General features: G+C 40.0%; 2 protein-coding genes across 2 annotated transcripts in view; both read left to right on the plus strand.

Moving 5' to 3' along the window:
- LOC131692818 (solute carrier family 22 member 13) overlaps positions 1 to 17,488 on the plus strand; it is a 1,403,565-nt gene that overhangs the window by 567,244 nt on the left and 818,833 nt on the right. The gene's annotated exons all lie outside the window — the stretch shown is intronic.
- LOC131692819 (uncharacterized) lies at positions 16,039 to 17,330 on the plus strand. Its single transcript, XM_058980109.1, has 2 exons — positions 16,039 to 16,680; positions 16,740 to 17,330. The coding sequence occupies exons 1-2, from the start codon at positions 16,170 to 16,172 to the stop codon at positions 17,093 to 17,095; spliced, it is 867 nt and encodes a 288-aa protein (XP_058836092.1). The 5' UTR covers positions 16,039 to 16,169; the 3' UTR covers positions 17,096 to 17,330.

Raw genomic sequence — 17,488 nt, forward strand, 5'->3', positions numbered from 1 at the left:
CGAAGGGAATCGAATAGTTGAGATCTGGCAGAACAATACTCGGCGCATGCCCAGACAACATGTTCGATTTCGTGATAGCCGTTGCCACAAGCGCAGATACCGCTATCCACAAGCCCAATATGCCGGAGATGTGCGTCCAGCGTGTAGTGATTGAACATGAGCCGAGACATCACGCGAATGAAATCCCGACCCACATCCATCCCCCTGAACCAAGGTTTCGTCGATACCTTAGGGATTATCGAATGTAGCCACCTTCCCAGTTCACCATTGCTCCATGAAGTTTGCCAACTTTCGAGGGTTCTCTGATGAGTAATACTGAAAAATTCGCTGAAGCTAATTAGTCTTTCTTATATGTTACCTTGTAAAGCGCCCGCCTTAGCTAAAGAGTCCGCTTCTTCATTACCTGGAATGGAGCAATGCGAGGGAACCCAAACTAAGGTAATCTTGTACGATCTTACAGACAAAGCACGCAGGCGCTCCCAGATTTTCCCCAGAAAATATGGAATGTGCTTTCTAGGTTTCATTGAACGGAGAGCCTCGATTGAGCTGAGGCTATCCGAGACAATAAAGTAATGATCGGTGGGCAAAGTATCAATGATTCCAAGGGTATACTGAATAGCAGCAAGTTCTGCAACGTAAACTGAAGCAGGATCATTGAGTTTGAATGAGGCGGTGCGGTTTTGATTGAATATACCGAAGCCAGTGGAGCCGTCGAGGTTTGACCCGTCGGTGTAAAACATCTTGTTGCAGTCGACTTCTTGAAATTTATTATGAAAGATGCTTGGGATCACTTGCGGACGTATGCGATCCGGGATTCCACGAATCTCGTCTTTCGTGGATGTGTCGAAGAATACAGTTGAATCAGAAGCATGAAGGAGGTTGACACGGTTGGGATAGTATTAAGAAGGATTGATATTTTGTGCCATGTAATCGAAGTACAAGGACATATATCGGGTTTGAGAATTGAGCTCGACAAGCCTTTCGAAATTTGCAATTACTAACGGGTTCAAGATATCGCATCGGATGAGCAATCTATGTGAGAGGTCCCAAAATCGATTTTTCAGCGGAAGGACGCCCGCCAGCACTTCTAAACTCATCGTATGTGTCGAGTTCATGCAACCCAAAGCAATACGAAAACAACAATATTGGATTCGCTCCAGTTTGATGAAATATATGTTCGCAGCGGAGCGGAAACAGAAACTCCCGTACTCCATCACCGACAATATTGTTGTTTGGTACACCCTGATCAGGTCTACTGGGTGGGCACTAGACTGCCCAGAAAAATGATGAATTTTTGAAAACTCAATCGGCCCACCCCTGAGTCGATTCCTAGTCTCACCAGGAGTACTTGTACCAAATTTGAAGCAAATCGGACAAGTCTAACTACCGGACCAACGTGCCTGAAGTTTATATTGGATTTTTCAACAATTTGCATGGAGAAAACTCACTAGCTCGTATTTTCCCCGCTAGGTGGTACTGTATCCATCGTATTATCACTGTAAGTGAAAATAAGAAAGATATTTTAATTATCTACAACTTTGTCGAAGACCGCTAGTAAATCCGGCTATGTTAAAAGAAGTTATTAAACTTTTAACGAAGTGATGTCTGAGTCAGTTTTGCATGGGGCCTAGCAGTGCATGGTTGTGTATCAGTACTCGAGTCCCGCGAACTATATATTTTTGTGAAATAATGGTTAGATTTAGCCGAATAGTATGTTTACAAGAAATATAGTAAATAATACGAGTTATGTTTTGGTTAGAAACTTTTAGTTCCACCTGTGACCGCATAGAGGGCGCCACTACTAACTTTTCATAGAAGAGAGATAGAGTATCAAGATGTTCAGAAGAAATACTGAAAAATACCTGTTCTATAACTTTGTAGAAGACACCAAATTTCTATCTCTCTCCGTTGAAAAGTTAGTGTTGGCGCCCTCTATGCGGTAACAGGTGGAACTAAAATTTTCTAATCAAAGCATGACTCGTATTATTTACTATAATTCTTCTGAACATACCATTGAGCTAAACCTAACGATTATTTCACAAAAATGTTTAGTTCGTGTGAATCGAGTACTGATACACAACCATGCACTATTAGGCCCCATGCAAAACTGACTCAGACATCACTTCGTTAAAAGTTTAATAACTTCTTTTAACAAAGTCGGATTTACTTGCAGTCTTCGACTAAGTTGTAGATAATTCAATTATCCTTCTTATTTTCACTTACAGTGATAATACGATGCATACAGTGCCACCTAGCGGCGAAAATGCGTGCTGGTGGGTTTTCTCCATGTAAATTGTTGAAAATTCCCATACAAACTTCAGGCCCGTTGGTCCGGTAGTTAGACTTGTCCGATTTGCTTCAAATTTGGTGCAAGTACTCCTGGTGGGACTAGGAATCGACGCAGAGGTGGGCCGATAGGGGTCATTTTTTTTCCTGTCACCCTAGTGGGCACCCCACCATGTTCCGGTTATTGTACGGAGAAAGTTGATCCTTTGCTGGCACTTCTGTTTCAGATACCTAATGTGACATCCCCAGGTTCCTTTAGAGTCGAACCAGATCCCGAGATATTTGAAAGTTGAAACCTGAGCAATAGTTTGACCCATTAGTTGAAGCTGTAGTTGCGCTGGTTCACGCTTCCTTGAAAATACGACTAGCTCAGTTTTCTCCGTGGAGAACTCGATACTCAGCTGGAGAGCCCAAGCAGACAAATTGTCCAAGGTATCTTGCAGTGGTCCTTGCAGATCGACGGCTTTGGGTCCTGTAATAGAAACCACGCTGACATCTGCAAGCTGCCTTAGCGTGCAGGAATTGACAAGACATTCGTCAATGTCATTCACGTAAAAGTTCTAGAGAAGGGGGCTTAGACATGAGCCCTGGGGAAGACCCATGTAGCTAATTCTTGATGTCGATAAATCACCATGCGAAAAATGCATATGTTTTTCGAACAGCAAGTTTAGTAAAAAGTTGTTTAGAGTCGGTGAAAGACCATGCTGGTGCAGCTTCTCAGAAAGAATTGTGATAGAAACTGAATCAAAAGCCCCCTTTATATCTAGGAAAACTGATGCCATCTGCTCTTTGCTAGCATATGCCATTTGAATTTCTGTTGAGAGCAACGCAAGACAGACGTTCGTGCCTTTGCCTTTGCGGAAACCATATTGTGTATCTGACAGTAAGCCATTTGCTTCAACCCAATTGTCGAGGCGAAACAAGGTCATTTTCTCGAACAACTTTCGGATACAGGACAGCATCGCAATCGGTCGATACGAATTCTGGTCGGAGGCTAGTTTTCCTGGTTTTTGAATGGCGATGACCTTCACTTGCCTCCAGTCATGAGGGACAATATTGCCCTCAAGAAACTTATTAAATAAATTCCACAAGAGTCTCTTGGCAGAGTCTGGCAGATTCTTTAACAAGTTAAATTTGATTCTGTCTGGCCCTGGGGCTTTATTGTTACATGATAAGCAAGTGAGAACTCCACCATCGAAAACGGTGTTTCGTTCGCGTTATTGTGAGGGGACGCGGCGTGGTAGATCTTCTGTGCCGCGGCGGAATCCGGACAAACCTTCTTGGCAAAATCGAATATCCAACGGTTTGAATATTCCACGCTCTCATTAGTACTGTTTCGGTTTCGTAAGCGCCGGGCCGTACTCCAAAGAGTGCTCATCGATGTTTCTCTCGTTAGTCCGTCGACGAACCGGCGCCAGTAGCTACGTTTTTTGGCTTTTATCTAACTCTTCATGCGCGTTTCCGCCATCGCGTACTGTCGGTAGCTAGCTGGCAGCCCGTCGTCCCGGAAGGTCTTATACGCAGCGGCCTTCTTCGCGTGCACGTCAGAGCACTCTTTGTCCCACCATGCATTGGGAGGACGCCCGCGTGAATTCGCGTCTGGTACGCGTTTAGTCTGAGCTTGAATCGCGGTATCGAGAATCAAGCCAGCCAGGAACCCGTACTCTTCCTCCGGAGGAAGCTCTTGAGTGCACTCGATTTTGTCGGATATCGCGTACGCGTAGCTCTTCCAATCAATATTTCGTGTGAGGTCGCACGAAACATTGATTGTATTCGGTGGCCCTGAACCGTTAGCAATATTAATTACGATTGGTAGATGGTCGCTGCCGTGGGGATCAGAGACTACCTTCCACATGCAATCTAACCGCAGCGATGTCGAGCAGAGGGACAGATCTAAGGTGCTCGGTCGCGCTGGAGGGGCAGGAATCCGTGTCATTTCACCCGTATTCAAAATAGTCATATTGAAGTTGTCGCAAAGCTCATGGAGTAGGGTAGATCGATTATCGTCATGAAGGCAACCCCATGCCGTGCCGTGGGAGTTGAAGTCACCTAAAACTAGCCTCGGTGCGGGGAGGAGTTCCGCAATATCGCAAAGCCGTCGGTGGCTAACTGAGGCTCTAGGGGGGGGGGGGTGTAGGTGGAAGCAATGCAAAGATCTTTGCCTTTACTTCTGGTTTGGCAAGCGACAACTTCAATGCCTGGTGTCGAGGGGAGGTCGATCCGATTGAAAGAATACTCCTCCGTAAGAGTCTTCTCGATCCAAGCGAATAATATTAAAATCGTGGAAGTGTAGGGTTATTTCTGAAGTGAGCCATGTCTCGCATAGGGCAAATGCATCGCATTTCAAATTATTTAGTAAGATTTTAAACGAATCGATTTTCGGGATAATGCTTCTGCAATTCCACTGTAGAACAGTGATTAAATCCTTGACCTCGTTCGATGAATTAGCCGTCGAAGGATACAATCACTGAAAGAAGGGGCCATTTCGCAGTGAACTGCATCAAGAATGTTTTTACAGCGGGGAGAAAGCTTATCAAGATACTTTTAAGGGGGTCAGAAATGTTTAACGCTGTAAGAATACGGTCCACAATGTCAGAGAAATTTATTAAGCCAGCACTGTTTTCTATCTCTGGTTGAGATATGGGAACACTTGGGGTTTTTGATGTTCCTGGAAGTGCTGGGAACTCCTTTTCTGAGCTCAGATTACTGAGACCGGGAGCGACTTGCTTCGGTTTTGCACCAGTACTTCCTTGAGTAGTTATTTTAGGGGGACCATGAAGAGACACCTTCTGGCCTTTACGACGAAGCTTGGAAGAGGAAATGTTCTTCCTTTTTCTACTACTTCTAGGCACAGCAGAAGATGTTCCCTCCTGGGGTTCATCACAGTCGCCTTCGTCAGTAGACAAGTTGGTAAAGATGTTCGTAGAGACAGGTGGCGTAGCTATCTTAAGCATTTCTGCAAAAGATCGCTTAGAGCGTCCCTGAAGGGAACGCTTAAGATTTTCCTCGCGCTGTTTGTACGCGGGACATGAAGCGAGATCATGTGGGTTTCCCCCACAGTAGAGACACTTTTCGACATCTCTACCACAGGAATCATCCGCATGATTCCCACCGCATTTCCCACAGCGGGCTTTATTGCTACAATGGGAGGCTGTGTGTCCCAATTGTTTGCAATTAGTACAGTTCATGACCCGCGGCACAAAGAGGCGAACAGGTAGACGAACCTTGTCAAAGAGGAGGTAATTGGGCAGGGCAGAGCCGGCGAAGGTCACCCGATAAGAGTCTGAGTTGACGTATATTTTCTTGCCGTCAGCTGCGACTGATGCTGAATGCAAACGTTTGCATTCCAGTATCTTCACTGGCTTAAGCATGGGGTCTTTGAAACAGCCAGTCCCATATTTTAGCAGGTCCTCGCAATTCAGACTCGAATCAGAAACGACCCCACTGACTTCAACCCTGCTAGCTGGAATATACACCCTGTACTCCTTCGTAAAGGGCTCGTAGCCAGCAATATCGTTTGCCTGAGTTGAACTGTTAACAACCACCCGAAGCTTATCAGGGCGAATTTTCGAGATTTCTGTCACGGCCGAATACCGATCCGTCAGAACTCGAGAAATCTGCAACAGATTCAAACACTTTTTTTCTTTGGTCCGAAAGAAGATCACAAATGGCCCGGTGGCCGAGCTCGGATATGCCTTGAGCCGATTTTATTTCGACGTCCATCTCACCTTGAGATGAACCGCCGTCAGGGGAAGTCATTTTGCACGGGCCTATTGCCCAGTGCACGTTATTAAGACAACCATGAAGGGGAAACGAAAACTAATACTTAGCTTGTGTAGGTAACGGTATCCAGACGGCTTACTAGAAGAACACTTCACTTGTCACTGACCGGCTAATGGTACTCAGAAACAGAAACACAAAAGAAGGGAAAAATACTGAAACCTCAACTAGGCGTAGAGTGTGCAAATAACCTTGAACGCGGATTAACACTATTTGTCGCTATAGAGTGTACGGACCGATGACAAAAGACTTCTATCTCGACTGAGTGCTCGACAACGAATGATTTGTTGCATTTTGTTTGGATTCCTTCAATGTGATCCTTAAAAGTGAGTTTTTTATCATAAATCATACCCAAGTATTTAACTTGATCTGACCACGTTAAATTCAAACCATTAAATTTAACAATATGGTTATTATTTGGTTTAAGAGAAGAAGCTCTTGGTTTATGCGGAAACACAATCTATTGTGTTTTGCCGCATTAGTGGAAATTTTCCACTAAGGAGACTTGATCCCCGGGGAGACTTGATTCCATCATTGTAACTAAAAGGCGGATCAGAATACATTAATCGAATATAGTATAAAGTTGCGTAGTTTTATCTAAACAAAAATTTCATTAACACAGAAAAAAGAAATTGGACTTTTGTGTAACCGAATTTTTACCGATTTTAAAAAAAAATCGCAGAAGAACTGAAGAAGATTTATTTTCTAAATCTTCAAACTTTTATAAAATTGATAAAATCACCCACTGCATACTCTACTTTTGCATACAGAATTACAGGAGAATGTCAATTATATGAACGCGTTATGATTGAGCTGATTCTTTTGTACAACTATATTTTTACTAAAGTTTGCTGAAATAGATGCTATGGGTTCACTTGATCCCTTCAAATTCGTGGAGATTTGATCCCCTTCGCCATACTTCATACACACCACTGAAAATAACCAAATTCACACCAGAACAATTGAAGTCATTGTTGTCATAAAAAATGTCAAAAATGAACGCTTCATCGTAAAGAAACATCTGTAATTGTTTACTTCAGTATACGTAACAACCGTTCAACCCACATTTGACGTTCCTCAAGCATAATAAAGACAGCTTTCAAATAATTACGCGGAGATTTGGGGAATTCGTAAAAAAATCAGGTGAGAGATGCGTAATATGTAGTAACAAAAATAACAATATCTAATCATAACAATTTAATCAATACTACAATCCATTTATAAAATTGAATGGGGTGATGTACCCGTTTTTGCCCTATTAAGAAGGGTACCACATTATTACAATAATAAATTTATTATTTCAGCTTCTTTGATTTGTTATTAAGGTCCATTTTTTATTTCGATTATAGAGGTTTTAACGTTAAGGTCATTCGCCTCTTATTAAGAGCCAATATAATAACAAAATTGTCTTGAGAATGGTGAAAATCTTCTGTTTGAGCGCAGCAAAATCTCTAATCGAGTACCCCCATTATCGCAATACCATTTGAGTCAATGCGTTGAGCAAAGATGGCAGACGCTGCTCTAACCCAAGGCATCAGATGGGTAGGATGATAGTAGAAACAGGGCAAAATAGGCTTATTACCCTACATGCTCTTTTAAACACGTTTTCATAAAGGAATCAAGTGTCCCCAAATTAGGGATCGAGTCTCCACTAACCTAAGAATTTTCCATTTTTTGTTGTTTTCCAGAAATGCTCATAGCTCATGTCCAGTATAATATTTCCACGTAATTTTTTTATGATTATTAGTCATCCCTAGAAGCAATATAGAACTACAAAAAATATATAGTTTTTTATCATTCCACAGAGTTGGACTGAAAAATAAAAAAGGGGATCAAGTCTCCTCAGTCTCCCCTAATCATTGAAAATATTCAATCTTCATTGCAGTCGACTGCAGATAATAGGAAGACTCCTAGCGGTAGCTGAGATGTTAGTATCATCACAGAAAAGTAACTTTTTACAGCCTGTAGGTAGATTTTTAATTATCTTTATTATGTGAATTGGAAAATTGAAATCCCACATCTTGGCAATTAATCCTTTGTGCCAAACACTGTCGAAAGCTTTTTCGAAGAGCAACTCCAATGGAATAGCCCTCTGAGATATTTGCCTTTATCATGTTAGTTACTCTCACAAGTTGATGAGTAGTTGAATGTTCAATACGAAATCCAAACTGCTCAGGAAGAAAAATAGAATTCTCATTGATATGTGACATTATTCTAGTTAGTATGATTTTTTCAAATAATTTACTAATAAAAGAGAGAGTTAATTGGTCGATAGCTAGATGTTTCTGCTGGGTTTTTAACTGGCTTCAAAATAGGAATAACCTTGGCATTTTTCCATCTTTCAGGGAAGTATGCTAATTCAAAACACTTGTTGAATATTTTGACCTCAGTATCTCATAGTGATTTCAGGAAGGTTTTTAAGAAGAATGTTGAAAATTTCATCATAACCTGGACCTTCATATTTTTAACTTTTTCATGATGGATTTGATCTCATCATAGTTTGGTAACGGTAGCCGTTATTTTGGCCTTGTTACCTGCCACTGAAGCATAAGATGACACTTCATTGTAGGATGATTTGATGGAAGTAGAAGAAGTTGTTAATCTATTTTGAATCGGATTAACACGTTTGGACGTGTTTTATTGAAGTGTACATGAAGAAGTAGGTACATTTTTTATTTGTTGGTTTTGTTGTCTAGAACGAGAATTTATATTTTTTCTCCAACAGGATAACCCCAGAAATTAGATTTCAGATTTTCGCTACAATTAGCACATTTGAAACTTTTTGTGGTTTTTTCACCGGACAAGTATCTTTCGTGTGCGATTTAGCACCATATTTGGAATCCAAATGACAATTTTTTGTGCCGTGCCCAAAGCCTTGACATCTACGACAGTGGGTCAGATTTTGTATCCTGCCCCCATGTCGACTATAATGTTCCCACTTTACTCGCACGTGGAACATAAAACGCACTTTTTCAAATACTTTCAAATTATTAACCTTATTACGGTTAAAATAAATTTAATAAAGCTCCTGGATAATTACAGAGTGTGCTGGCGTGTTGTCGCCGCTAGCCTTTCTCTACATAAGAATAACTTGTGAAGGAGAAAAGCCAAGTAATTTTTTTCAATTCGTTGGATATTTCATCCAAACTTTGACCTTGTGGTAGCCCTATCAAGACAGCCTTGAATGGTCTATCTGTCTTGAAATCATGTGAATAAAATTTATATAACTTCTCCGTAAGATACTGGAGTAGTCGTTTGTGGCCAATCAGTTCCTCCGCTGTAACTCGACATTCTCCTCTTCGGCCAATCTGAAAAGAGACTTTCACTTCTGGAGGGAACGTATAAAGCTCAGTTCGAAAGGCTTTGAAGTCGGAGATCATCACTGTTATAGGCGGAGGTGATTGCGTTTTCTTCTTATTAGCATTATGTACAATGCGAGGAAATTTAGAAATTTCATCACCTTCACATTCGGATAAAACATCGAATGAATTGCTGCAGTCAATTGAATTTTCGGATGGAGAAGATACCCTTTTTCCGTTTAGCTTTAATTTAATATTAAATATTTCTTTAGGCTGAATTGTTCTTGAAAAATGTTTTAGTCTTGAAAAAGACTGATTGAGTAGAAAAAGTAGGTAGTCTTGAGAAAGACTAATTCTAGAGAAAATTTTCAATAGGACGTAAGTAGCAAAGAGAGATTCTCTTTGAGGTCTTTCTCTTCTGTTAATTACTCGGCCATTTCAACGTTTACTACTCCACTCTTTGCATAATATTGTAGTAAAAACCGTCGGTTTTCGATATGTACTGGAAATTTAGTACAAAGTGTTGTGATGACGTCGTAATAAACGAAAGAGAAAGTAAACAAAGAGAGGCTCTCAATGTTACTTACGTCCAATTGAAAATTTTCTCTAGAATTGTCGTAAAAATATAGGTACCCGAACAAACGAATAGCCCATAATACCCCCATGCTCATGGGGTTTGACATGGGTGTTCGAAATGGGTTAAACCCATGAAAACACCATCACCATGGTCCGGTAGATCCCATATAAAATACCATATGTTGGTGTATTTATGGGTTATTGAGACCATTTTATGGTGTCTTGATGGTTGTGAATTTAGGCACGGACCATATTTAAGGTCTTTTCAAGGGGCTATGTGGTGTTTGAACCCATGAGTATTTGCTCGGGTAGTCTTGAGAAAGACTGATCGAGCGAAAATCTAGATAGCCTTGAGAAGGACTGTTGCTGTTGAAAAACTCTATGTAAACCAGGAGCTATCAAGATTTCTGACCAATTCGAACGAAGGTTCAAGCCGGTTTGGCTCACATTACTTGATTATGTAATATATTCGAACGTACGAACGTATAGTACCAGCAAAAGCAAAATTTACCTATTTCTTCAACTTGCTTGCTACAACAACGATTGAAATAAACCCGAAATACAGGTAAAAATTCACAATATATACGCGAACGGAGGTCTTAGTGGAATATAGGGTAAAGTGCCTATTTTCACCATACTAAGCAGGGTGCCTCATTAATTCATTAATTTCTCGGCCTACAATCAATAGAATGCGAAAAAATTGACATCAACAGCTTTGCTTCGTTGTAAAGAACCAACATAATAACACAAATGCGCTGAAAACAGTGAAATTCGCGTGTTTGAGCGCAATGAAAACTCGAATCGAGTGCCCCTATTGTTGCGCTACCATTTGACTCAATGCGTTGAACAAAGGTGGCAGACACTGCTCTAACCAACGGCTTCAAATGGGTAGGGTGATAATAGAAATATGCCGAAAATGGGCTCAACACCCTACGTAATCTTTCAAAGGTTTTCTTCCATTTAATTCCACTATGTATTTATAGTTAAATGCACTTCACTATTTAACAGATACCGGTATTTCGATTACTACTTGTAATCTTCTTAAGTGTTTGTATAGACTGATAATAAACACTGAAGAAGATAACAAGCAGTAATCGAAATACCGGTATCTGTTAAATAGTGAAGTGCAAGTGCATTTAACTATAAAAACCTGTTTTAATCCACCTAGCGGTGCAATTGTGCCTTTCTCATTTCTCTAAACTATGACACGGAGGCTAACAACATAATTGTGGAAATGTCCATTACATTCTTAGTACACTTTGCACTTATACACAATGGCATGCCAGCCACGAACTTGATGAGCTACGTGTCGACGGTGAAACACTTGAAACAAAAAAATATCATACTCCATTAGCCTAATCAGCATTAGATCAATGTTATCTGCTTGCTAACTCATTTTGTCATGCGGGGGTAGGTATGTGAGGAGGACGAAAGTCCCATGAACGAACGACTCCCCAGCTTAAATTGGTATGCTTTGTGATATAGTGGTGGTTTAAAGATGATGGGGTTGAAAGGGAGGGGTATGAGGGCTGGATGGGGTGGTGGTCCGAGGGCTGATTTAAGGCGATTTTTAAAGGAGGGGAGTGAACAGTAGAGGGGGGGTGTAACCCCTCTCCGTAAACCATCAACTACGCCCCTGTTAAAATCCAAAAACCTTATGCGAGTTGAAAAAAAAAATTTGGCCGGGATTAGGTTGACGTTTTTCAGAGTGATTGCATAACCTTTCTATATGAGAAAGGCAAAATTTCTGTGTGGCCGCACTCTGAAACCCGTAATTCCGAACTAGAATTCCGATCGATCCAAAATTCAATAGCAGCCCATGGGAAGGTTGCACCTTTAATTTGAGATTAAGTTTGGGCAAATCGGTCCAGCCATCTCTGAGAAAAATGAGTGACATTATTTGACACATACGCACATACATACATACACACACATACATACACACATACACACACATACAGACTTTTTCCGATCTCGACGAACTGAGTCGAATGGGATATGACACTCGGCCCTCCGGGCCGGGATTAGGTTGATTTTTTTCAGAGTGATTGCATAACCTTTCTATATGAGAAAGGCTAAAATGTGCCAAAATCCAAAAAAGTGAATAGTCGTCAATTTTTTTTCGAGTTTGCATTAAATCTTTACGTTTCATGCACCTTGAACACATTTAGCATCAAAAATAAAAATTCTATTTTTAATTTTTCCTATAGTTTATATGAGAAATTTCTGTGTGGCCGCACTCTGAAACCCGTAATTCCGGAACCAGAATTCCGATCGATCCAAAATTCAATAGCAGCCGTGTGGAAGGTTGCACCTTTCATTTGAGACTAAGTTTGGGCAAATCGGTCCAGCCATCTCTGAGAAAAATGAGTGACATGATTTGACACATACACACATACATACACACACATACAGACTTTTTCCGATCTCGACGAACTGAGTCGAATGAGATATGACACTCGGCCCTCCGGGCCGGGATTAGGTTGACGTTTTTCAGAGTGATTGCATAACCTTTCTATATGAGAAAGGCAAAAATGCGCCAAAATCGAAAAAAGTGAATAGTCGTCAAATTTTTTTTCGAGTTTGCATTAAATCTCGACGTTTCATGCACCTTGAACACATTTAGCATGAAAAATAAAAATTCTATTTTTAATTTTTCCTATAGTTTATATAAGAAATTTCTGTGTGGCCGCACTCTGAAACCCGTAATTTCGGAACCAGAATTCCGATCGATCCAAAATTCAATAGCAGCCGATGGGAAGGTTGCACCTTTCATTTGAGACTAAGTTTGGGCAAATCGGTCCAGCCATCTCTGAGAAAAATGACTGACTTTATTTGACACATACGCACATACACACACACATACATATACACACACATACAGACTTTTTCCGATCTCGACGAACTGAGTCGAATGGGATGACACTCGGCCCTCCGGGCCGGGATTAGGTTGACGTTTTTCAGAGTGATTGCATAACCTTTCTATATGAGAAAGGCAAAAATGTGCCAAAATCCAAAAAAGTGAATAGTCGTCAAATTTTTTTTCGAGTTTGCATTAAATCTCGACGTTTCATGCACCTTGAACATATTTAGCATCAAAAATAAAAATTCTATTTTTAATTTTTCCTATAGTTTATATGAGAAATTTCTGTGTGGCCGCACTCTGAAACCCGTAATTCCGGAACCAGAGTTCAGATCGATCCAAAATTCAATAGAAGCCGATGAGAAGGTTGCACCTTCATTTGAGACTAAGTTTGGGCAAATCGGTCCAGCCATCTCTGAGAAAAATGAGTGACATTATTTGACACATACACACATACATACACACACATACATACACACACATACAGACTTTTTCCGATCTCGATGAACTGAGTCGAATGGGATATGACACTCGGCCCTCCGGGCCGGGATTAGGTTGACGTTTTTCAGAGTGATTGCATAACCTTTCTATATGAGAAAGGCAAAACATAGTGGAATTAAATGGAAGAAAACCTTTGAAACATTAGGTAAAAATTCTCTACCTACTCAAAAACTATCTGCTAGTAATACCAACCATGTCAGCAAATAGGCTGACTCAAGTTATCTTGATGTTTAAGATGTTTTTATGTGTAAAACTATCCGAGAAACACAATGGCATAATAATTTTCAGAACAAAAATGCACGCATTGTGAGAAAAATGTAGTTTAAATTTTTAACTGGAAATATAGCATATTTGGCAACACTGTAACCAATAATAACTATTTTTATAGATACACTGACTCATTTCCTTCGAAATGCATCTGACCGATTGTTTATAGACCAAATGAAGCCAAATATATGAATGAAAGATAAAAATTGATGATTTTTTTCTATGGAACGTCACGTCATACAAATTTTGTCATCAATAGACCTATGACACTTGTTTTTAGTAAAAGCTCGTAACATCGTCAAGCGATCTTCGTAATATTTGAGAGATTAATACAGAATAGATAGAAGCATCAGTTGTATTCACTGAATTGTTTATATTATTATTTAGTTTAACGATATTCAATCCCAAACTTTAAAAAATCGTTTTTATCGAAATGTGTTAAATGGCGCTATAGCGCTGAGAACACGAAAATATTTTCAATTGTTTATTACAAATGTTCATAAAATACTGCTATTAAAACAAATAATCCAGAAATATATGTTCAAATGACAGTTTAAACATCATTTTCTAAGTGTGTAAAATTTTATTCAATTATCTCAAGTACGGTGGATGTATTAATAGTCGAATACTTAAGGAAAACTTTTGCTAAAAAATCGATGAATAGACCTATGGGCAATGTTAATACGGTGCTGGGTCATTAGGCCGAAAGCCGGTAGGCCGAATGTCGTTCGGCCGAATGCCGTTAGGCCGACTGCCATTAGGCCGAAAGGGTCATTAGGCCGAAGGCCATTTGGCCGAACGGGTCATTAGGCCGAATGGGTCATTAGGCCGAATGGGTCATTAGGCCGAATGGGTCATTAGGCCGAATGGGTCAGTGGGCCGAATGGGTCATTAGGCCGAATAAACCAAAGAGAATGATAAATATGTATTGCGGTTCTAACTGAAAACTTTCAATGAAGGGGGACTTTTTACGATTTTTTAAAACTTACAATAATAATGTTTAGAATATTTACAACACCTTTCTCGTTGCTGTAATGGAACAAATTCGACGAGAACATTTAATAAGGGCATATAAGCAAAATATAAACAAATACAAAAAGTTCATGCTTGAAATGAATACTAACACAGCTATCACTGCATCCAAAATAAAGTTGAGACTTATTCTGAACTTCTTGTAATAAAAAGTGATTTTCGAAAGGTCACATCTACAAAATATCAGTCTTTCACTTATTTGGTTTATATGACCTTTCACTTCCATATAAAAAATAAGGGAGGATATACTAAAATGAGCAAACAAAACATTCGTGTTCATAAGCCCTTTTAATTTTTAATCGGATATATTGACCATATTTGAACTAATAACTCACTTCGTATAGGTTTCTTTGGGCTAGAAGGGCATGTTCTAACAGTAAAAGCCTAAAAAATCTATTATTTTTATTATTTTCAACATGTCCGCAATTTCAAATTGCCCTATATGCTTGTTTATTTTAAATGCGTGGAGGAGACTATATGCCATTCTTCTGTAAAAGGCCTTTTCAACTTCCTGAGGCAATTTCTGCTGCGTTTGCATTTCTACCATTTTGTTTTTTTTTCATTTAAACAACTTATGGAAAGCTGTTCACAGTAGTAATTTCTCATCTCATAAAAAAATTGTTTTACATTGATCATAGAAATGGAAGTTTCAAATGGTTTCGATTTGCTGCTTGGTATATAATTTTATAAAATACTATATTACAACGATATAGTAATAGTTTCTTTCAGATGCAGCAGCGTTGATCAGTAAGGAGGAAACAGAAACTGGTGTTGTATTTTCCAATCCATCCGTTGCGCTCTATGAGGAGATCGAAAATTGTTCCAATCTATCGAATGCACCGGAAAATTTCACGGACAGGACAAACAATAATATAGGCATTTCGTTTGCGAATGTAGTTTCGTCAACTCCAAATAATCGTCAATTTTTGCGTCAATCAGAACGAGAAAGCGAACAATCCTATAATGAGACTTTGTTAATTCACACCATTGATTATCAGCAGTTTCGTGCTCATCGCAGCGAACGTACATACAATGAATCGCGACTAATTCGAACAATGGACGAACAATACCTTCGTACTGCTAAACGAAGTTCAAATGATGTACCGTTCGGCTTGCGATCTTATGAAGAGCATATGGCAAACCAATTGCTTAGTACTCCTCGTCGTGATCGTATAAGTGTACCAGAAAGCCTGCACGGTGAATCGTTGTTGAACCGCTCTATCAGCAGCACACTTTCTACCTGGAATGGACCATCTCGCTCAGATAGTTTTCGTTCACCAACAGACGATAGTCCTCGCGCTGTTGCGTCATTTGCTAAGCCAATGGAACACCGTCTTTGTCGTAGTCGTCGCAATAACTTCCGACCATCGTTTGATGATCACAATCACGAAGAGACTTTACCCAATCGGTCTTTAAAACATCGAGTATTGCAAACTTCTCGTCGTAAGCGTTTTGAGCCGTTTTCTTCAACAGAACGCTTTCGGGATACCTTGCTATTCAATCGTTCTGCGTCGAGGTCTTCACGCAGTGACTCGTTAGCCAGCTTACGTAGTACCATCGATCCTATGATTACGCCCCCAACAGGTCAAACTTCGAGTTACAATCGTAGTGATCCATTCTCAAGTCGACGTATTCACCACGGGGTGCTGTCCAATCATTCTAGCTTAAAATCATCACATCGTAACCCGTTATCTAACATGCGTCCTTACAATGATCATTTAGTAACCCCCGCTACAGGCCAATCTTCAATGCCGCTTAAAATTAGCAAAGACACACAAGCCGACGAAAATACATCGGATTCCAAGGGTTCTGATGCTTTAATTACATTTAGTAAACATAATAATGAACCGCCATCTTTAACAACAGAAGGGCTCGAGTTAGTGAGCACAGCAGATATGTCTCAACTCGGTGACAATAGAGGCGACATTTGTGATGCAGACTCAAATAACAGTGAAGACGGCGATGAGGCAGGAGACGCCACGCTGTTGAACGATTTTTCGCTTTTTGAATATTTCCAATCTTACCATCACGAAACATTGATAAATGAAACTGATTCCACTGATATCTCTGATGAAGGTTTGTATGGAAGGAAACGAAATTAACAAAAATATACAATATTTTATTATTTTTTACAGAGGAACTAGGTTTAGGATTCAAAGAATTCGAGGCGCCATCCAGCAAGAAAAGAGATTCAAATTCAAAGAATAAAGATCTGAAAGAGCGGGGATTGGAGTATACTCGTTCTAATGGCAAGAAAGCACCAGCTCGAAGCATCAAAGCGCCGTGCGAATGTTCGAAAATGGCCTGTCATTTGAAGTACAACGCTGATATGCGCGAGAAAATGCTAAAAAGCTTGCTCCAGCTAAAATCATCAGGCCAAAACCAGTTCCTCAGTTCGCATATCGATATAAAATATGCGGCCAAGCATCGAGTGAGCAAATTGCAATTCAATATATGTAGTATTAATATTACCAATTCCGTTGGCTTTTAGGTTTTGAACTCACAAAGAAAATTCACCTTTAATTATTTTTTACCCGGTGTCGGAGGAAGAGTACGTATTTGTAAGAAAATGTTCCTCTCAACATTCGACATTAAAGAGAAGAAGGCCAGAGTTCTAGCTCAAAAGCTGGTAAGAGGTTCGGGAATTTGCGCTGAAGACAAGAGATCGGAGTTTTCAAGCCATATAACGATAGGCCAGGAAACACGTCATTACATCGAAGAACACATCAAATCATTTCCATCCTATCGATCACACTATTGCCGCGAATCAAGCAGTCAGATGTATTTGTCATCTGATTTGAACATTCGAAAAATGTTCGATTTGTATGTGGCCAAATGCAAGGCAGATGGCCAACAAATAGTCCACTATAATACGTATCGTTTG

The sequence above is a fragment of the Topomyia yanbarensis genome, chromosome 3 (assembly GCF_030247195.1).
Source record: "Topomyia yanbarensis strain Yona2022 chromosome 3, ASM3024719v1, whole genome shotgun sequence".
Lineage (NCBI taxonomy): Eukaryota > Metazoa > Arthropoda > Insecta > Diptera > Culicidae > Topomyia > Topomyia yanbarensis.